Source organism: Notechis scutatus, chromosome 16 (genome assembly GCF_049901735.1).
Source record: "Notechis scutatus isolate UNSWTSFEM ecotype Mainland chromosome 16, rNotScu1.2, whole genome shotgun sequence".
NCBI classification, from domain to species: domain Eukaryota; kingdom Metazoa; phylum Chordata; class Lepidosauria; order Squamata; family Elapidae; genus Notechis; species Notechis scutatus.
Window position 1 is genome coordinate 942326 of NC_142024.1, and position 22384 is coordinate 964709.

General features: G+C 48.0%; 1 protein-coding gene across 1 annotated transcript; it reads right to left on the reverse strand.

The window, feature by feature from the left end:
* Nucleotides 1-1176: 1176 nt before the first annotated feature.
* DNAJC11 (DnaJ heat shock protein family (Hsp40) member C11) lies at nt 1177-19049 on the reverse strand. The gene is made up of 16 exons (XM_087944581.1): nt 18689-19049; nt 14363-14492; nt 11496-11569; nt 9245-9346; nt 8752-8880; nt 8490-8612; nt 7812-7885; nt 7294-7483; nt 7115-7200; nt 6333-6449; nt 5751-5906; nt 4957-5026; nt 4537-4594; nt 4200-4342; nt 3502-3631; nt 1177-2333 (listed from the first exon to the last, which is right to left on the reverse strand). The coding sequence occupies exons 1-16, from the start codon at nt 18761-18763 to the stop codon at nt 2308-2310; spliced, it is 1683 nt and encodes a 560-aa protein (XP_087800707.1). The 5' UTR covers nt 18764-19049; the 3' UTR covers nt 1177-2307.
* Between the last annotated feature and the right edge of the window lie 3335 nt (nt 19050-22384).

The window sequence follows — 22384 nt, forward strand, 5'->3', positions numbered from 1 at the left end:
CTGGTCTCTTCTTTCCCTTTCTCTACAAACAGCAAATTGTGTCCTGATGCACAACAGACAACCCAGCTTTCTGCAGCCCCAGAGCGTGGCACCTCCACGGGGAACAATGGGGGCCCTTTCCCCAATGCATCGAGTAATGCTGGCTTATGCCTTAACCCTGGGCCAACCTGGGCAAACCGCTCCAGACTGGACCAAACGTGGTTTTGTTTTGGGTCATTTATTAGTTAAGTTCCCATTGCATCTTTATTATTGTTCTAAGTAATTCAAGGTGGTGAATGTACCTAGATCTGTTTCCCCCTCCTATATTCCCCCAAACCAACCCTGTGAGGTGGGCTGGGGAAAGAGAAAGCTAGGAGAGAGAGAGAGAGAGAGAGAGAAGGAGAGAGAGAAAGGGAGGAAACGGAGAGAGAGAGATGGAGAGAGGAGGGAGACAGAGAGAGAGAGATAGGGAGGAGAGAGAGAGAGAAAGGAGGGAGGAGAGAAGAGAGAAAGAGAGAGAGAAAAGAGGAAGAGAAGAGAGATGGAGGGAGAGAAAGGGAGGGAGACAGGGAGAGAGAGGTGAGGAAGAGGAGAGAGATATGGAGAGAGAGAGAAAAGGAGAGAGAGACCCAAAGTCACCCAGCCGTCTTTCATGCCTAAGTGGGACTAGAACTCGTCGCCTCCTAGTAATTGGCCCAATGTCACCCATCTAACTTTCAAGTCTAAGGCAGGAACTGGAACTCGCCGTCTCCTGGTGATTGGCCCATAGTCCCCCCATCCGGCTTCCATGCCCAAGGTAGGGCTAGAACTCACCCTCTCCCGGTTGGTGCCTTAACTACTGGACCCCACTGCCCAATTTCAACCGGGTCCTTTCAAACAAAACCCTTTTCTCAGAAGCGCTTGGGGCTTCCATTCCCCCAACCAAGGGGCCCTTACGACGGACCGGACAGCCGCTTGACCCGGATGGCGTACGGTCTGCCTGCCTGAGCAGGGGGTTGGACTGGATGGCCTCTTGGGCCCCTTCCAGCTCTCGGGATCCCACCTTCCAAACACCAACTTGCGTTGGGGAATCCAGGCGGAGGTTTTGCCCTCTTTCTCTTCTGGGGGGGGAGGGATGCCAACCCCCGAGCCCCCTTCAAGGGGGGATCCAACCCCACCCCAGCCATCTCACACAGACGCCGCCGGCCTTCACAAAATGGGGTTGTTGTTTTTTATTGTCCTTGGATGTTACAGGGAAAACCCTCCCCTCCACACACTCCTCCCCTTAGCTCATTGACGGGGAGGGAGGGGGCAGCGGCTGGATCTCAACCTGTTGCAAAGATCTGGGAGTGAATGGGATTAAAAAAAGCAGCGGGTGGATTAACCAGCACCAAATGGGGCTGCCAGGATGAGGAGGATTATCCCAAACCCTGGAAGTTGGGAAAATGAGCAGCGCCAGGAAAAAAAAAGGATGGCTTGGGAAGTGCGTGTGAACCAAAAAACACCCCCCCCTCCTTTTTTTTCTTCTTCTCCTGGGCAGGTGCTTAAAATCCGGGGAGAAATACCTTTTTTCAGAGCTGACCACACGGCCTTCGTGGCGTCGAGGACAAATGGTTTTTCCAGCGTCGGGAGCATCCTGGGTGGCTTTTCGGAAGGGGAAGGGCCCGCGATTCAGAAACCCGGGGTCTTTCCCCCGAAGAGCCCATCCGCCAAGGTCTTACTGTCCTCGCGGGTCCAGCCAGCCCCGACGGGGGGATCGAGGGTTGGGCGTCTTAAACGGCCTGGTTCCTGCCGGGTGGGGAGCGGCTGATCTTGAAGATCCCGGTTGGATCGAGAGAAGGAGGCTTAAGCAGGAATCCCGTCAGGTCAGCGACGCCTGGCGTGGGTCGCACCGCCCCGTCTCTTCATTATTTTTTCCCCCCTCTTCTTTTTCACGTTTTTTTTTTAAAAACACAGCTTGGTTAGAAGAAGAGACAAGATCGGCCGAGGTTCACACGCTGGAGATGGCGAAGAGCCCGAAAGATACGGAGGTCAAAGGGTGCCGGAAGTGTTGGGATGGTTGAGTGTTTAAAACTGACCTTGCCTCTTTGGCAAGGGGGTTGGGGGGAGGTTGATCCTGGATCCTCCTGCCCCACAGCGTGCCCGGGTGATGGAGGAGGAGGAGGAGGAGGAGGAAGCACCCTGGGCACCTGTAAAATAAGTGGGCTGTGGCTCCTTCTCCATCCCAGGGACCCGGGTGCGAAAGCCACATTATTTTTTCCCCCTCCAAAGGGTTTGAAGCTCTTTCGAATCCAGGAAAGGAACCGGGGGGGCATTCTACCCCCACACCTGTTGCTCTCTGCTGCTGCATTAGCTGTCCATATCGATCCGGTGGGCTGTTGGCGGAGCAAGCCAGGGAAAGAGGAGAAAAATAAAAGAGAAATTAAAATAGGCTGGACAGTTATGGGGAGAAGGAGCACGTGGGGGGCGCCTGATCAACCTTCTTCTGTCTCACTAGGCCTCGTCCCTCCCCCCAAAAGGAGAAAAATGACACCCACCCAAATAGGGAGGCCTCCTCTCTTAAGGAGGCTTCTCCGTGGTGGCTCCCAGACAGCTTTCATGCCTAAGGCGGGACTAGAACTCAAGGCCAAACTAGCTTTTGACTTTGTAAAAGTCACTCTGAGTCACCATGAGTTTGCCTGCCAGAGACATTTTCTTAATAAAGTTTGATTTGAGAATTGATTTGATCACATTTGAGAAATAAAACGTTCATGAACTCCAACCCCTGCTCGGATCTCGGTTTCACCCTTCCAGTGTAAATCTAAGACTGAATCTGAACACAACCACTAACCACAAAGAAGGGATCACTGACTGTGTTTTAATGTTTTTTTAAAAATACTTTTATGTTGTAAAGCCATCCAGAGTCATTTGACACCGGATGGATAGCAGATAAATTCCATAATAATAAAAATAATTATTAGTTTGGGCTGTCGTTTGCTCCTAAAAACTCCGCTGAGATCTCAAAAAAAGAGAGGCCTTAATAGAATCAGCAGCCCTGGGTAACAAATACAAGAGAATTAAGTCTCAAAGGAGGCAATGTCCCATGGAAAAGGACAAAAACCTTTTACATAGCTTTTACATTCATATGCTGATGGGGTTTGCAGAAATCACCTCTGACCAGGAATGCAACTTAAGGAAACTTCAGGAAAAGCCAAACAATGCAAGATTGAGCAATCAAAAAGGGCTATGGGAAAAATTTGATGGTAGATAAGAGTCTCTTTGCAGAGTGAGATTGGTGGCCTATCAATAAATTTATAAATAACAAAAGGCTAGTTGAATTTAAGTTGGGGAAGCAATTTTACGAGCCCAGCTAATGTGGTTTTGGAAGAAAATATTGGATTGAATAGCAATAGCACTTATATACCGCTTCACAGTGCCTTACAGCCCACTCAAAGCGGTTTACAGAGCCCCCAGCAATCTGGGTCCTCGGTTTACTGACCTCGGAAGGAAGGACGGAAGGCTGACCCAACCTTCCAACTAATTTAAAGGATTTCTTGGACTCACACTGCTTTGGTATCCGAAGGGCCTCGTTGTCCGCCGACATCACTTGGTGCAGAACGCCGCGGAACTGGTAGAGCACTTTCAAGTTCTTGTCTTCGCCAATGCAGGGGTCGTAGAACCCGGGCAGGCCAGCCTGCGGGGAGTAAAAACCAGGGTTCTTGGAACAGGCTCCGTCATGGGAGAACAGAGCTCCTGAGCTCGCGCAGAGCGGCAACCCAGAGCAGAACAGAACAGGAATAACAGAGTTGGGAGGGACCTTGGAGGTCTTCTAGCTGAGCCCCCTGCCTAGGCCACTTCAGACAAAGGCTTATCCAATCTCTTCTTAAAAACTTCCAGCATGGACAACTTCTGGAGTCAAGTTGTTCCACTGATTGATTGTTTCAATTGTCAGGAAGCCTCTCCTTGGTTCGAGGTTGCTTCTCTCCTTGATTAGTTTCCATCCGTTGCTTCTCGTCCTGCCTTCAGGTGATTTGGAGAATAGCTTGACTCCCTCTTCTTTGGGGGCAGCCCCTGAGATACTGGCAGGCTGCCATTACGTCTCCCCTGGTCCTCCTTTTCATCAAACTGGACCTATCCAGTTCCAGCACCTGTTCTTTATATGTTTTAGCCTCCAGCCCCCTAATCCTCTTTGAATCCTGAGACGAAAAGAGCCAGGAACACACACGCCTGTCTCCTTCCCTCCCTCCTGGCACCATCCTTACCTTGGAAGCTTCGGTGAGGATGAGTTTTGAATCCTTGACCAGGCACTGTAAGGGCACCGTCACGTCGATGACCTTGGCTTTCTCGTCCCGCCTGCTCTGGTCGTTGACAAACTTCCCGTACCAGGCGTTGACGATAATCAGACCTTTGGAGGAATGAGAAGGCCACGGGGGGGTCAGATGGGGGGAGTTTTAGTCCAGCAGTCTAAACAAGCCCCCCCTTGTCCCCCCAAAGCAAGGAAACACACCCCCCTCAAAGGAAAAAGAGGGAAATCTGCCCCTCATCATTTGACAAGTGGGGAGGAAGGGAGGGCAAAAGAGACAAACCAGCTTTACGCACCCATTCTGGCTTCTTCGGCTTCAATGATTCTCCGGACGGACTCTTGCATTAACCGCACCTGCGTAGCAGCGGAGGAAGAGGCAGGATTAAGCGGGCAAATCTTGGGAGTTGCTCCGCCACAAGGTGACGGGTTTCAGGCTTCGGATTGGGATGTGATTATCATCAAGCCAGGATCGGGCCGGTTTGTGGCTTGATTGGCTTGGCAGGCTGCTGAGGGCCTCCAGGAGCCTGATATAGAAAGCCGGGCGTGCTTCTGCGACTCGCGAAAACTTAAGATACCTTCCTGGAAATCAGCGTTTCTCACTGTGGACTTCAACTCCCAGAATTCCCCAGCCAGCCAGGTCTTAAAAAGTCGCCCAGGTTGAGAAACACGGCGGCGAATATTCCTGGGTGGAATTCAAAGGAAGGCGGGGCACTTACGGCAGCTTCCGCTTCCTGCTTCTTCTGGAAGGTGTCGCTGGCGCAGCTCTCTCGCTGCTTCTCCAAGTCCCTAACGCCAGAAAAAAAGGGGGATGATGTGGGGTCCAGATTGGCTCCTCCCTCCCTCCCTCTCTGCCAAGACCCTGGAGGGGAAGCCTGCAGGACACGGGGACCCCTGGCAATGCGCCTCTCTCTCTCTCTCTCTCTCTCTCTCTATCTCTGTATCTCTCCATCCATCCATCTTACCTACCTATCTACCTACCGGTATCTCTCTCTCCATCCATCTATCTCTCCATCTCTCTGTCTGTCCTATTTCTCTCTCTCTTCTATCTATCTATCTATCTATCTATCTATCTATCTATCTATCTATCTATCTATCTATCTATCATCTATCTATCTATCTATCTATCTCTCTCTCCATCCATCTATCTCTCCATCTCTCTGTCTGTCCTATTTCTCTCTCTATCTCTTCTATCTATCTATCTATCTATCTCATCTGTCTGTCCATCCTCCCTATCTATCCGTCTCCTGTCCTATTTTCTCTCTCTCTTCTATCTATCTATCTATCTATCTATCTATCTATCTATCTATCTATCTATCTATCTATCTATCTATCTCATCATCTATCATCATCTCTCTCTCTCTCTCTCTCTCTCATCTCTCCCTCCCGCCAAGCCATTCCTAGCCTGTCCAGCTACAAACGCCCACTGGGCCCTCAGCTCTGGCAGTCAGCTTCCACCCTAGCTGGGCCAGAGACCCCCCTTCCCACCTGCCCACAGCCCGGGGCCACTCACTTCTCTTTCTGTGCCCGCAGGTAGGGTTGGATGATCAGCCGGTCCATGGCGAAGTAGAAGACCAGCGGGCCAGCCGTGGCATAGAACACGGCGCTGGGCAGCAGTTGGTCGGTCAAGTGGATGGGAAAGAAATACGTCTGGCTGGCTCTGTTCAGCCTAGAAGGCAGGAGAAAGAAGAAGAAGGAAAAAATATATTGGTATCTACAAATGATCATTTCTTTGGTTGCTGTATATTTATTTATTTTTATTTTTGGACAGGTAGTGTCCAAACCGAGCTTTTTCTGCACACTGCAAGGGTGATTTCCCCTTGAAAGCCGCTGGGGATTTGCCCCCTGGCATCCGTGGGGCCCTGAATGGATTCCTCCTTCTGACATGCCGCCCCACTCCTGCCCCGATGCGCCAACTGGGCATGGTCGGTCAGAGCCAAGGGGGTGCAAAGAGGCTTGAGGCTCCGGAGATGCCCATTGAGGCTAACCGTCTTGGCATTCGCACACGGGCAAGGTCCCTGCCCTCCATCCCGCCGGTCCTGGCCAGAACGGGCAGGAATCCAGCGCCCGAAGATCCGGTGGGCAGCTGACTTACTTGATCTTCAGCGAGACGCCCTGGGGTACCCCGACGCTGACCGTGGCCCCCAGGACGCTGTGCTTGGAGATCTTCCGCTCCGCTCCGTACTCCACGACGGTGCCAAAAAAGCCAGCTCTGGAAGGGGCAAAAAAACAAACCAGATGCCGTCAAGGAAGCCAGAAAAGCGGCGTTAGGAAGGGCCCCTGGAGGTCTTCTAGTCCAACCCAAGACCATGTCAGACAGGTCCACTCTGTTCTTAAAAGCCTTCAGTGATGGAGCACTCACAATTCTGGAAGGCAAGTCATTCCATTTGTGCCTCTTTCCTTCCCACCCTCCACCTGTCTGTCCTGCGTCTTCCCTATCTCAGAATCATAGAATTGCAGGGTTGGAAGGGACCTTGGAGGTCATCTACTCCAACCCCCTGCTTGAGCGGAAGACCCTCTACCATTCTGGACAAGTCTCTTGTATAACCCACTGACTTTCCTTCTTCCTCTTTTTGATGCTATATCCCACCCTAATCCAGCCCCAGACCTCAGAAGGATTTAAAAAAAAAATCAATAATAAAGATGATGTCAGTGCTTGCCAGCCTTCGGAACCAGGGGATTCTGGGAGCTGTTGGGGGATTCTGGGAGTTGAAGTTCAGACATCTTAAGGTTGCCAAGGTAGGGGAAGAGACAGGGGCACCAGTGTCCCAGATCTTCCTCCGGAGATCAACACCTCTAAGGGCTTCCCTGCCCCAATTTCACACCACACACTTTCTCTAGGGCCCATTCAGTGCCCGGCCGCCGGTTCCGACATACTTCAGGGATCCTTTGACCCGTGTCTGATCTTCATCCTGAAACTTGTGCTGGTAGCTGACCATGACGAAGGAGTGGGGGATGCCCAGCTGCCAAGATTGCAAAGAAATAAATTAAATCAAATTAAACATGGCCGACATTGAAGTCAAGGCCCAAAGTCACCGAAGGGGGAATCTTCCCACCTGGAAGGCCATGGTGAAGTGGCTGGATTTGGTGTCCCGGACGAGGCTGGTGTTCATGGCGGACTGGATGCCCCAGCGCCACTGCAGGTAGCCCATGGTGTTCTTGTCCAGATTCCGGGCCAGCACCGTCGTAAGGCCGGGACGGATGCCACGCGAGGAGAACTGGAGGGCGCAGTTCGTGGTGACGAAGCTGCCCGGGATGCCAAGACGGAAAGAAACGGAGCAGGAGTGAGAAAGAAGGCCCTAAAGACGTCCATTGCGGCCAGTCCTCGACTTACGACAACAAGTGGAGCCCCCAACATTTCTCTGGCTAAGTCGTTAAGTGAGTTTCACTCCACTTGACGGGCCTTCCTTGCCCCGGGGTTTGAAGCAAAAGTCACCGCAGTTCAGTTAGCCGCCATGGCTGTGGAAGCGAAGCTGGTTTCCCCCCTCCCCGTCGCAAAAAGGGATGGAAGGGTCACACCGCAACCTTCCCCGGGGGTCCCTTTGTGGGGGTCCCTTCGCAAGAAACATCTTACCATCGCTGCGTGAGATTGCGAAACATCTTCAGGCCAAAGACGGGGCCCTGCAGGTCTCCGGCTCCGAATTCTAGCTGTGGAAACGGAAGAGAAGAAAGAGGAATTACTGACAGTCCTCGTCTTATGGCTGTTTCTGTCCGGTTCTGTCCTGTATTCTATATTCTATTCTATTCTATTCTATTCCTATATTCTATTTCTATTCAATTCTATATTCTATTTTATTCCTATATTCTATTCAATTCTATTTTCTATTTTATTCCTATATTCTATTCTATATTCTATTCTATATTCTATTTTATTCTATATTCTATTCAATTCTATTTTCTACTATCTATTCTATTCCTATATTCTAGTTATATTCTATTCTATTTTCTCTTCTATATTCTATTCTATTCCTTATTCTATTCTATTCTAATTTTTTATATTCTATTTTATTCTCCTTTTCCTCCCCTTCACTCTTTCTCCTTCCTTCTCCCTCTTCCCCTCCTCCTCCTCCTTGCAAACCACTTACCCTTCTAACATTGAAGATGTTACCTAGTTGGGTCATGAGACGTCTGCAAGAAAACTCCCCAGCCCAGAAAGCACCAAGGACCCCCGAGTCCAACCCAATTTCCTCCCCCTTCGAAGCAAAGCAAATCAGCCTCAAAACCTGCCCCCCGCCCCCCTTTCCCGGTTTACCTCTCCCCATCCTTTGGCGGAGGTCACCCGCCGGAGTCCCAGGCTGACCGAGCCGCCGCCATTGCCGTTCTGCGTCGAGAGGTTTCCCGAGAGGATGGCGGTGTCCGTGGTCGTGAGCGGGGCCTGTGCAAGAACGAACGGATCGAGCCAGTGAGCCAAGTTAGAAATGAGCCAATGAAGTTCTTTGAAAGCGCGAGGCACCCTCTGGGGGACAGAATGGGGGAAACAACCGCAAACAGCAACACACACAGAAGCCTCTCACCTCGATGGACTGCGATATGTGCATCCGGTTGATTTCGATGTGGGGGAAAGGGCTGGCCGACACGTCTTCAAACTCCTCGTCATAGCGGTCAAACAGGTCGGTCGCATCCACTCCGACGCTAATCGTGCCCTGCGCAATTGGGACAGATCCTTGGGGTTAACGGACGGTGAGAGCCTTCGCGTCTGGAATTGCAGGCAGTCCTCGACTTCCAATCCACAAGCGAGCCCAATGGAGGAAGGAGTTAACAGACCGGCTACCTCCTACAAATCCCACCCTAATGACTCGTTTAATGATGGCATCACTTAGCGACTGATAATGTCAGTCCCGGATTGCAGTCGTAAGCTGAGGACTAGCTGGATGGAAGCTGCTCGTTTTATCATCCTCGCGGGGTTTCATCCACCGCTTGGAGATTTAAACTCACCTTCTAGGAAATAAGTACATTTACAAACAGGAGGACAAACACAACGTGATTTTGACAATCCCAGAGTCTTACTTTGGGGTTCGTCCGCTGCTGAAGCCGCCTCTCTTCCCTCTCGCGCTGCAATTGTTCAAATTCCTCCCGGATTTCGGCCGGGGTCCTCCTCCTTTCGACCACCTCAATGGGACAGAAATTCATTTTTTTTCCCGTAAGTTTTTTATTTTTAAACAGACATACACAAAACACAAACAAAAAAACCCCCCCATAAAACCATCTTTCAGTTATATGCAGTGTGTCGGTTGGTACCAGTCTCTTGTGTGCCATCTCTACACTTATTCCCTTCTAATTACATTTTAATCCTCATGTATAAATTATATATATTTCTAGTATTATCATTATTATTTATTAGACTGTTACTTGCATTTCATCATTTTATGAGCAAATCCCCATTCTGACTTAGCCTACTTTGTAACATTCATTTCATCAACATTCATCTATTCAATAATATTTGGGACAGAAATTCATTTTTAAGGGGTCACCGGTTAACAAACGCGGACAAAATGGAAAGTCATCCATTCAGAAGACCTTCTGACCTGGATTTCCCTCCCTCCCTCCCTCCCTCCTGCTCTTCAAACTGGCTGCAGAGATACTTGTCCAGTCTCCTGCTGGACCAGGGGTTGGACTAGAAGACCTCTAAGGTCCCCTCCAACTGTTATAGACTTACAACAGTTCATTTAGTGACCGTTTGAAGTTAGAACGGCACTGAAAAAAAGTGACTTAGGGCCATTTTTCACACCTAGGACCGCCGCAACATCCCCGCAGTTACGTGATCAAAATTTGGAGTTTTGGGCACTGACTCGTATTTATGACGGTTGCAGTGTCCCAGGGATCCCCTTTTGCGACCGTCTGACAAGCAAAGTCACTGGGGAAACCAGACTGGCTTCCCAAACTAACTTAACCAGATTCGCTTAATGACGGTGGCAAGAAAGGGCGTAAAAAAAGCCACTTTTAAAAACCGTCTCGTTTAGGGGCGGCTCCGTTGGGCTTGATTGTGGCCGTAAGTCGAGGACTTACATTTTTTTTCTCCAAATCAAGGGAAGTTTCTAGCTTACCGAGGAGAGACCGTCCTTCACCAGAGATTATGGGGAAGAAATCCCACCCACCCCGGCTCAAGCTCTTAAAACCCTCGGCATGAAAAATCCAGGGGATTAAATTATCCGCAGGGCCAAGAAAGGTGAAACGGATGGCGAACAGCCAGGATGAAAGAATTTACAGCCAATGATTTTTATCTCCGGGTCTCTTTTGGGGCCAGATGGAAAGGACCAAAAAAATAAATAAAAGGCATCTGCGAAAAAGCCCATTTAGAGATTCTGGCCACATCTGCCGGATCTGACCCCGAGGTTAAAAACATCTGGCCTGGGTGTGAGCTCATTGGAGGATGCTTTTCTTAGGAAAATGGATGGGTCAGGGGGTTAGAGAGATTGGCTCTGCAGCTGAGCAGAGGGAGGTCAGGCTTATTTCGCTAGGGGGGGGGGGAGAAAAGAAAGAAAAATAAGGCTGGGGCCGAAGAAAAGTGAGCCCGCCTTAAACCCCCCTTCTCAGCTGTCTTTTCACCCCAGCTACCACCTCTGGGCAGCCGATCTGGACTGCGTCGTTTCTCATATGGATATACAGGGGGTTATGGGCATCATTTTGTATTTGTATATTTATTTATTTATTTTGTCATGTTGATGTGTATATTGGGAGGGGGAGGCCCTTTGAGAGCCGCATGCAACGAAATTTCATTTTAATGTATGCCTATTAGTGTACATTTAAAGTGACAATAAAGTTCTATTGTATTGTATTCTAGATTCTATTCTATTCTATATTCCCTTCTCTATTCATCTGTTCTATTCTATACTCTATTCTATTCTTTCTCTTCTCTATTCTACTCTATATTATTCTATTCTGTTCTATTCTATTCTATTCCATTCCCCATATTCTCTTCTATATTCTCTTTCGTTCTATTCTTTCTCTTGTCTTCTATATTCTACTCTATATTATTTCTATTCTATTCTATTCTATTCTATTCTATTCTATTCTATTCCATTCCATTCCATTGTTCTACTTTCTTCTATTTTATTGTTATCTATCTATCTATCTATCTATCTATCTATCTATCTATCTATATCTATCTATCTATATATCTATATCTATATATCTATATATCTATATCATCTATCTATCTATCTATCTATCTATCTATCTATCTATCTATCTATCTATCTATCTATCTATCTATCTCTATATACAGTGGACAGCAGCTCTCTCTCTCTCTTCTTCTTACCTCCCATCCTTCCATCTCAAGGCCTCGCTTTCCATAAATGTCATAGATGGCTCGGGTCTGAGGGTCACTGAGCACTGGAAATGAAAATCGAGATGGTATTATACGAAGCTGCCACTTTGGAGGCTGAGTTCGCAGCCAAACCTCTGCACCCAATCCATGCAAACACATTTCCAGCGCCTTTTCACAATTATTTTTAGAAGACAAAAAAAAAAAAAAAACCAACAACCCACACACAAAAAAGCAGGCCACCCCATTCACACGCAGTGAAACGACTGTCGCTCTCTAGAGAGGTATTTTTAGAGCCTTTAAAAAATAAATGAATTCTGTCTAGCCCCAAACCTCAGCACCTTTCCAAAAACTGGATTTCAAACTGAGGCACTGGGGAGGGGAAGACCAGAAGGTTTTAGAGGCAGAAACGGCAGGCACTCCTTTCCGGCTCCTTAAAATCTTGCTCGAAATTCTAGTTAAGGATGTTGTAAATTGTTGTTTGTCAACCTTGGCAATCTTGAAGATGAGCGGGCTTTGCCTCTCGGAATTCCTCAGCCAGCCACGCTTGTTTTTTCTCCTCTCCCACTCCCTTCCCCAGAGCGGAGAGGATGCAGAGGGAGGGTTTACAAGAGAGTAAGCAGGCCACAATGGGGATACACGTTGGAAAGAAGGGAGGGAGGGAGGAAGGAAAAAGAAGAGGGAGGGAGGAAGATGAGGGAGGGGAGGAAGGAGGGAGGGAAGGAAGGAGGAAGGGAAGGGAGGAAAAAGAGGAAAAAGGAAGGAATAGGGAGGGGGAGGAAGGAGGAAGATGGAAGGAGGAGGGAGGGAAGGACGGAAGGAAGGAAGATGAGGGAGGGGGAGGAAGGAAGGAAAAAGAAAAAAGAAAGAATAGGGAGGGAGGAAGATGGAAGGAGGGAGGGAAGGAAGGAAGATGAAGGAGGGGGAGGAAGGAAGGAAAAAGAAAAAAGAAAGAATAGGGAGGGAGGATGATGGAAGAAGGGAAGGAGGAAGGAAGGAAGGAAGGAAGGGGATGCCTGGAGAATTCTGGGAGTTGAAGTCCACCCATCTTAAACCAGCCAAGGTTGAGAGAGCCTGCGGTCTATCATTCCGCTCACGTCGAGAGTAATCGGAGGCCAGAAATGCTGAGCCTTCCAAAAAAACCCAGAGCCAAATTTCTCCAGCTAATCTCTGGGATTTAATAAGAAATCATTTATTTACTATTTCTCTCCGGGCCCAAGCTACGGACAGCGCCAAAACTGCCAGCCTTGCAGTTTTGCTGGGAAAAGAAAAGAAATGCCAAATCTGGCCGGCTGCTTAATTTACTTCAGCTTCGGTTGCTTCTCCTTCCCTCTCCTGCTCGGCCCTTTTGGATCTCCAAAAATTGCTGCAAGCTATCAATAATTCAGAGGTGGCACAAGATTCATTCAACCAAACCGGGGTCAGGGAAGGCCAGCCGAAGCGCCAGCTTTTCATGGAAAGCTTGACCGGAAATGGCTTGCACAACTACCCCCCCCCCCAAAAAAAAAATAAAAATAAAATCTGGCCGTCTCACATTATCGCAAACGGTGTGGATCCATTATTATTATTATTATTATTATTATTATTATTTTGCACGCGCTGTTAAATTCCCTCTCCTCTCTCGTCCTTTTGGCCAGCTTCCCTCTAAAACGCTTAAAAGCTTTTCTAGAAGATTGGCAAAACCTTTTTTCTTTTCTTTTCTTTTTTTGTGGAGGGAAGGAAAGAGACCGTTGGGAATTGGGAGTGGAGGGAGGAGGGGGAAAAAAACGAGCCCTCCGCCTGGTTTCTCGGCCTGGGTCACCTTGGAGACCTCCCCTCAATTCCCTCCCCGCCTCTGGCCCGACGGAAAGAGCAGACGCATTAAACTGGGAAAGAGCTCCGTGGCGAAGCCGTCTGCTGATGGGCGAGCCAGGAGTGCGGTTGTGTTAAGCTCTTACGGGAAACACACACACGCACGCACACAGGAGAGGGGCTCACGTGGGCAGCTACGAAGTGGGTGGGGCTGAAGAGGGCAACGTGGTCTTCAGAGGAGCGTAATGTAAGAAGGGCTGGCTTTAAAAGGGAGGGAAGGGCAGGGATGAGAAGGGAAGGGGAGGGAGGAGGAGGAGGAGGAGGAGGAAGAGGAGAAGGGAAGGGAGGAGGAGGAGGAAGAGGAGGAGGACTCTAAGTCTTCACGGTGTCTTGAAGTTGGTTGTTTTCTGTAGATGTTTCATGACCCAACTAGGTAACATGATCAGTGCTAAAAGGGGGATGGATTTGCAGGGAGGAAGAGGAGGAGGAGGGGGGAGGAGGAGGGGGAGGGGGACGACGACCTGTGGGGTCCTTGGTGGTTTCTGTGCTTGGTAGGGTTTTTTGGCAGACATTTCATTGCCAAACTAGGTAACAACATCAGTGCTAGAAAGTTTGGGGATTTCAAGAAGGGAAAAGGAGGAGGAGGGAAGGAGAAGAAGAGGAAGAGGAAGAGGAGGAGGAAGAGGAGGAGGGGAGGAAGAGGAGGAAGAGGAGAACTTATAGGGTTTTTGGAGCTCTCTGTGCTTGGTTGGCTTGGTTGGCAGACATTTCATTACCAAACTAGGCAACATCCTCAGTGCAAGAAAAGATGGGGAAAAGGAGGAGGAGGAGGAGGGGGAGGATTGTGGGGTCCTTGGTGCTCTCTGAGTGGTTTTCTTACAGTGGTTTCATGGCCCAACGAAGGAACATCATCAGTGGCTCTACACAACACACACCCCAGTTGGCGATAGGCAGCACGGATGCCGTTCCCAAGTTGGGTCACGAAACGCCTGCCAGAAAGACCACCCGGCCCAGCATAGAATCCCAGTTTCCCGGAAGGGAGACCCCCCCCCGCCCTCCCCGCCTCTGACCTTCGTAAGCCTGATGCAGGAGGTTGAAGAGCTGTTCAGCCTGCCTCTTGAGTTCGGGGTCTCTGTGCTTGTCGGGATGGTACAACATGCACAGCCGGCGGTAGGCGGCTTTCAACTCCTCTTGAGAGGCCTGCGGTGGGGGAGGAAATAAAAGACCAGAAAGGGGGCAATTAAACCAGCAATCAAGGCTATTGAGCTCCCAAATCTGCTGGATAAGGGAAGCCAAGCTTTGCTGGTCAGGAGGTCGCAAGTGCGGATCATGTAACCCTGGGACGTTGCGACCATCGTAAATTCAAGTCGCTTGGCGAGCGTCTGAATTTTTGACCACGGCAGCGGTCGTAAGTGTGAAAAACGGTCAGAAGTCCGCTTCTGAACTTGAAGCGGTCGCTAAAACAAATGGTTGTAAGTCAAGGCCTTCCTGTATTAGGGAAGCTATCATTAAACCACCATGCAAATACAGGAATATCCCTGAGGTTTATGCAACTGAAGGCTTTATTTAAGCGGTGGAAAAAAATGTGTCTAGCTTCCTGGAACAATTTTAAACAGTGGAACGACTTGCCACCAGAAGTTATGAATGCTCCAACACTGGAAGTTTTTAAGAAGAGATTGGTATAGGGTTTCCTGCCTGAGCAGGGGTTAGACTAGAAGACCTTCAAGGTCCCTTCTAGCTCTATTGATTGATTATCATTGATTGATTGAAATGGTCACTTCCAACCCTATTCTAATTGATTTGGTCCACTGACATGGTCTAATCTCCTGTTTGGGGGCTGGACTAGAAGACCCCAAGGGCCCCTTCCAGCTCTAACCTTAATGGATTGATCTTGGAATCATCTCCTGGCCTTCACAAGTCGAAGAGCCCAGGTTCTGTTCTTAAAGTCAGCAGAAAACAACCTCAAGACCGTTTTCAATATACATAGCGGGACTGGAGCCATTCCTGAAACTGAGATTATTATTATTTTTTGTTCTGTTGTTTTTTTAAAAAAACAATTCTTAGTTCATCTACATGCAAATTGGACAAAACCTGCCAGGTTTTGAAAACGCATCTCGCTGCCTCTCTTATAATTTAGGAGAATGAACGCCGATAAGGAAGGAGTAGAAATTCTGGCTGGGCCGAGACTTTTATTTAATCAAACCGGTGATAAATGGCTTCATGTGCTATTGATTAAGTCATAGAAGTGCGCCGTTCAATTCCCCTCCCCCCTCCCCCCACGCAAATATCATGTTCAATAAAATGCAAAATTGGGCTTTTCATCACCGTCGGGGGATCGCCACGGTCACCGGCTCAATATTGCATGAACAAAGAACACCTCTCCAGCGGCTGCCCGAAACCCTGACAGCATTTCAAGTCGTAATGAGAGACTAATCCTGATACGGGGAGTCCCCGAGTTATGGCCGCAACCGAGGCCCAAATCCACACATCGTAAAATGAGGCGAAATTCGCTTCACAACAGTCTCACGGCAAAATAGAAATTTAGGACTCAATTGTCGTCGTAAGTCATTTTTTTTTGGTCATTGCCAGAACTATTGGCAAGAGCCACATTCCCCCCCCCCCGCCCCCATTCTCATCTCATCCTGGTCTGTTTAACTCTGCTCTCTTCCATCCTCCTGGTCAGACTAACCAGGATAAGAGAGGCAGGAGGAGGAAGGACACAGAATCGGGGAGATCGGTTTGCAAATTTTAATAAAATCATTTTGGCAGGATTTGGTTTCTTTAAAAATAGGTTGGGGATGCGAGAAGCAATTAACTCGAGACGCCTTCCCCGAAGCCAGCATTCAAAGCTTGAACGTGCCTGGAAGCCCCACCTTGGTTCGATCTTGATTTATAAGTTTCTCAATTAAATGGTCTGTCATAGCAGCCTTATATTTTGAAAGGACCCTGACAGGTTTCATGGCTCCGTTCGCCTCTGCTTCGTTTTTTTTTTTTATCCCTCCTGGCAAATCATCGGATCATGGAAATCAACCCTGCCATCTTTCCTATTTAATAAACATAGTTCTGGGGGTCTTCCTGTTCTGGATGCAGCCCAAAATTAATAACTATAAAAGAACTGTCATCTTGTCAAAACATTTGCCTGTGTGAGGCCCTGGACAGATTTGATCCTGTGGGAAATAAACAGAATTCCCCCCTCTATTTATTTGTTTAGCATTAGTTTATTAAAGGGTTTTCTCGCCTTCTTTTCAAACATAGCCTGTGAAAAATGTCATTTTTCATATTACATATTACAACCTATTAAGGAGAACTTAACAAAGGACGTGAAGCATAGCCTTCAACTATTTTTAAAAACTACTTGGTTCTTTAAAAAAAAATGTAATAGATGAAATCGTGCATGGTTCTAAGGGGAAGAAATTCACATAAGTGTGAAGACAGTGAAAATAAAATTTGGCAAAATTAACTATGGAGTTCTTAGTGCTCTCTGAGCTTGGTTGTTTCCTTGCAATGTTTCATGACCTTACTAGGAAACATCATCAGTGCTAGAAGGGGTTTGTGGAGAGGAAGAAGAGGAGGAGGGAGGAGGAGGAAGAGGGGGAGGAGGAAGGAACCCTTTATTTTTGCCACTATCGAATATATCCCCGTAAAAGCCACAAAACTTTCAAGAACTGAATAGAGGGCCCACGTGTCTTTCAATTAGCCATTAACTCTGCAAAGGAATCTATTCTGCATTTTTGGCAGAATGTTAATAATGATGGTAGAAAAACAAGAGTTTAGTGTCGTTCCGATTTTATTTTTCCCTCAGGCCAATTTAAACCGGGGAAAGAGCCGAGCGGTAGATCTGCTCAGACGAAAGCTCTCCCGAACTAATTAATCCAAAATTTAATGCACAATACACTAACAAGCACCATTTTCTCTATCTCTGGTGGTGCAGTTGGTTTTTTGATATAAAAAGATGCTCAAATCTGAAAATAGATGGAAGAGAGATATTGTATCCAGAGATTGGGAGGATCGGTAGTCAGTAAAAAGGAAACCAGCATAATCCATAAAACCATTGTCCAGTCAATAGAAGTAGTCGAGTTATGGCTGTTCAATGAAGTGACCATTCAAAGAAGACTGAAAGAAGTGACTTATGTCCATTTTTCACATTTACGACAGTTGTACCATCCTGGGGTATATACAGATAGATTATAGATTATATATCTATATCTATCTATCTATAGATATGTATCGCATATGTGTGTGTGTGTGTATGCATGCAAATATGTGTGTGTATATACATTTATGTATATGTATATATATATATACATATATACAATACAGAAGCCTGATGATGGCAGATGAGATTCTGCCGAAACGTTGCTACAACTTTAAAAGCACAACTATAATGACGTGGGAAAATATCCGAACAAAGCTGAATACCAGACATATATGTATATGTATATATGTGTGTATATGTATATATGTGGGTGTGTATGTTCAAATACAGCACATGGATATGTGTGTGTTTGTATGGGCATTGGTATACAGGTATTCCTAGAGTTACAACAGTTCATGGCACTGACAAAAATGACTTAGGGCTGTTTTTCACTCTTACGACCATGGCAGCACCTCCTTGGTCACATGATCAAAATTGAGACGCTTGGCCACTGACTTGTTGCTATGTCTCAAGATCACGTGATCCTCTTTTGCGGTCGCCTGACGAGCCAAGTCAACAAGGAACGACCATGTTAACAACTGCAGTGATTCACTGAACCACTGCGGCAAGAGAAGTCGTAAAACTGGGCAATGCTCACTTCGCGAATGTCTCGCTTAGCCACATCAATGTTGGACTCAATTGTGATCATAAGTCAAGGACTACCTTGCATATGTATGTGTATGGAGAGAGTGAAGATAGACAGACAGACAGATGGATAGATAGATGGATAGTTAGAGACAGATAGATGATAGATGACATAGTATACATACATACATACATATACATACATACATACACACACAGGTCTGTCTATCATCTTTCCCTATCTATCCTGTTAAGAGTTGGCATCAGAATTTCACCTTTAATCCGTGCCAGAGCGTACATAGAAAAACTGACAGTAAAGGATTATGTGTGGGCAAAGGGGTGGACTAGATGACCTCTAGAGGACTCTGCCAAAGTGCCTTTTGGGCCCCTCCTCGGCGGGAAAACCTCCAAAATCGAGATCTTCTCAGCTCTGGGGCAAAAGGAGAGGCTCCTGCTTCGCATACCACATTAATTATACATTTGACCGAAATCCCCGCCCGCTTCTGTCCTGTCAATGACTGGCCGAGCCTCCCAGCGTGCTCTCCCTAACGCCTCCCGGTCCCGGATCGCCTCGGAGCGGATCCCCGGAGGAGGCCGGATCCCCTCAGCGCCTCACCTCCCGCCGCACATTCAGCAACGAATAATAGTCCTCATTGTCCGGCACTTCATCGCCTGAAGAGGCCGCCGCCATGTTGCCGACCTTTCACCTTCCCCGCGCGCATGCGCCGGCGAGCAAGCGCCCTTCCCTCCCCGCCCCGCACGCGGCCGCTCTAGGAAAAGAACAGGCCGGCCGCGGAACGTGCGAAACGAAGAGCAGTTCCGCCTGCGCGGAAGGGGACCTCCCCCCCCACCAAAAAAATAAAAAAAAAGCCGGCGGTTGGAAGCAAACATGCGCAGAAGCGGCCGAAGGACGACCTCGAGGTTTTGAAGGAGCCGCCGCGTGTGCTTTTGCCACGCATGCGTCCTAACGGCAGAGGGGAAAACCGCGCCTACTTGTGGGCGGGGCTACACGCTACCCGTCTGGGGTTGGCAGTAACGTGTGAACCACATGCAAAAAAAAAATCTGGACTAAATGTTAATATATATTGCAAGTCCATATCCTAAAGCAAATAAATACACGTTCAAAATGCTTGTGATTGCGAGTTTATGCACATAGCATTTATTAATGTACATAAAGCCTTTTGAGAGCTGTATGCCATGAAATTTCATTTTAATGTATGCCGATCAGTGTACATTCTATATTCCATTCTATATTCCATTTTATATTCTATATTCCATTCTATTCTATTTCCTATTCTATATTCAACTTGATTTGATTCTTACGCTAGTCTAGTCTACTCTAGCAGATATTTCATTAAATTTTTACAACAGCCTTCTCCACAACAAGGTGACTCTAATTAGTTCTTAGTGACTTAAGCGACTTATGACCATTTTTCACACTTATGACCATTGCAGCGGTCATGGGAGAGGGAGAAAAAGAAAGAGAGATGCCCAGGGAAAACAGATGCACCCTCCAAGAAGGTCTTACAACCAGCAGATCCCCAGTTTCTCCTCCAAAGGGACTAGGATGCTGCTTTCTTCTGTTAAACTGGTCTCCTTACCTGGGCTGGAAGCAGGACTGGAAGGGCTGGAGGCGCCTTTTGCAGATGCAGATGGGCAGAGCATGAATAATGCAAATTCCAATTCTTATGAAAATGAGGGAGCTTAATTGCATTACCTACAGAAAGGAGGTGGGGGGGAGGAGGGAGGGGGAAGTCAAACATTTTCGGGAGCTGTTTTGTGCCCTGTTTTGAAGATCCACTTGCCACCACAGAGCTCTGGATCCCCTCCAGCATCTCCTCCTCTGAAGATCTCAAGGTTGTCCTTCACTGCCTGGTCTTCTGCACTTCTACAAGATCTGGAAACGTGTCCCTTCTCCTTCCTCGGGATCCCCTCCCCCAAAAATGTCCTCTTTCTCCAAAAAAACCAGAAGGATTTCCTCTTCCTTCTCCTAAGATCTTGAGCAGGTCCTTCTCCTTCTGCGGGATCTCCTCCGCCTGCTCTTCACCAAGACCCCCTTGCTTGTGAAATGGCCACAACTGCCCGTGATCCCAGGACAATGTGAGTCCGTTGCCAAGCATCTGAATTTCGATCACGGCCGCAACGGTCGCATAAGGGTGAAAAACGGTCCCGAGTCCCTTTTTTTTTTCCAGAGCTGTTGCAACTTCGGTCGTTCAGTGAACCACTGTAAGTCGGGGACGACCTGTGGAGATGGGGGCAGCCTCATGAGTCCTCCCTTAATCTTGGTTCCCTGCATGGAATTGGGACTTTTAAGGGAAGCACCAAGCTGAGCATTGGGATGATGGCAACGTGTATATATATATCTCGGGGTCTTCTGAACCCGGTGGTTCAGTAAACAGAGATCTTTGCGCAGCCTGTGGCTTCCCACTCTGGGATTCATTAAAGTCTCCACTCTCCACTTTGCCTGGGTAACCTTTCTTTTATGCCTTTTAGGAGGTGTAGGGCCCCCCCAAAAGTCAAGTCTATTATCGGCACGGCTCAGAGGGGAAAGGATCCTGCCCACCCTTGAAAGAACATGATGCTTAATGTTGCGTGAGGCTTCTGCTCCAGATGCTGCTGTCAGAGAGGCTCAGGTGAGAGGCTGGGCCTGGGGGAGGGAGGGAGGGGAGGAGACGGTCTCTCTCTCTCTCTCTCTCTCTGCCTTCTATTTTTCTATCTCTCTCCTTCCTTCCTCCCTCCCTCCATTCCTTTCCTCACCAATCCTTCTATCCTTTCTCCTTCCTTCCTTTCCTTCCTCTCCTCATTAATCCTTCTTTCTCCTTCCTACCTTCTGTCCCTTCTATCTATCTTTCTATCTCTCTTTCCTTTCCTTCTCCCTACCTTTTCTTTCCTTTGTACCTTCCTTCCATCCATCCATCCACCCACCCTCCCATTCCCCACTTCCTTCCTTCTCTCTCTGCCTTCTATCTTTCTATCTCTCTCCTTCCTCCCTCCCTTCATTCTTTTCCTTACTAATCCCTCCCTCCTTCCTTCCTTCCTTCCTTCCTTCCTTCCTTTTTTCTATTCTCCTTTTCTTTCCTTCCTTCCTTCCTTCCTTCCTTCCTTCCTTCCTTCCTTCCTTCCTTCCTTCCTTCCTTCCTTCCTTCCTTCCTTCCTTCCTTCCTTCCTTCCTTCCTCCCTGTTTCCATTTGAAGCCAAGCCGGGGATTCCCCTGAAGCAATTGTAAAAAAGCAGAGAGGGCTTAGCCTCACACAGACCCTCCTCCTCCTCCAGGGACACCTTACCAATCCTTGCTATGCTGACGATCCCCAGATCCTGCCTGCAATCTCCCAGAGACCCCTGCCCATTTCTGGAATCTGATTTCGAGACAAGGAACAGAAGAAGGGAAATTAATTCTTCGCACAACCTAAGAGCTTGTGGGAGTTGATCACAGTTAAAATCGAGAAAGAAAGAAAGAAAAAAAAGCAAGGGCCCTAGAAGCATTAAATCAGATTTCTGGCCACCGCAGAAGCCTTTCACCGCCTCGGATTAATTTCTGTGGGAAATTGGAACTCAGTTACCTTTACTCCTACATCTGTCTTTCCTTCCCACAGCCTGGAGGGATACCTGACATTTTAAAACTCGTCTTTCGGGGTGGGTGGGTGGGTGGGTTGCTGGCTTAATGCAATACCCCACCCCCCACAGTCTTTTCTTCCCCGGCGGGAAGAGATTTTCCATTACGAGAGCCTCCTTTTATAGTCCCGCATTCCAATTTAGGAAGAAATACGTCCCGATCAAATATTGATGGGCGGAAAACAAATCGGATTTTCGAGCGATGAGACAGACGGACGAGACTTTGGATGGTCGCGCCTCCGTCGTAGCCAAACAGGAGGGGGAAAATAAAAATAAAAAAATCCTTCCCTGCCAGGAAATTTCTCCTTAGCTCTCCAGCTGCAGAAGGGATGAGAGAAAGACAGGAGAGAAAGAAGAGGAAAAAAAACAAAAGGAGGAGGATAAGAGTGATGGGTTCAGGAAGGGTGTGAGACGTGACCCAAAGAGGGTTTTGGAAAGAAAACAAGAATATTCCTTGGCCAAGGACGGCACAGAAATGTGAAATGAATTCCCCAGAGGGAATATCAACAAGTGAGCATGTTGTTCCAAAATGTTCCCCTGGTATCTTTTGCTTCTATCTGGGGGGACATTTCACCCCCTGATCCTGTTGCCACCCCCAATGTTATTGTGGAAAGGGCTGGGGGTCCTTTTTTTGTCTCTTGGCCCAAGAAATAAATCCTCTCGGCTACAGAGAAGAAGAAGGAATCCATCCCACACCTGA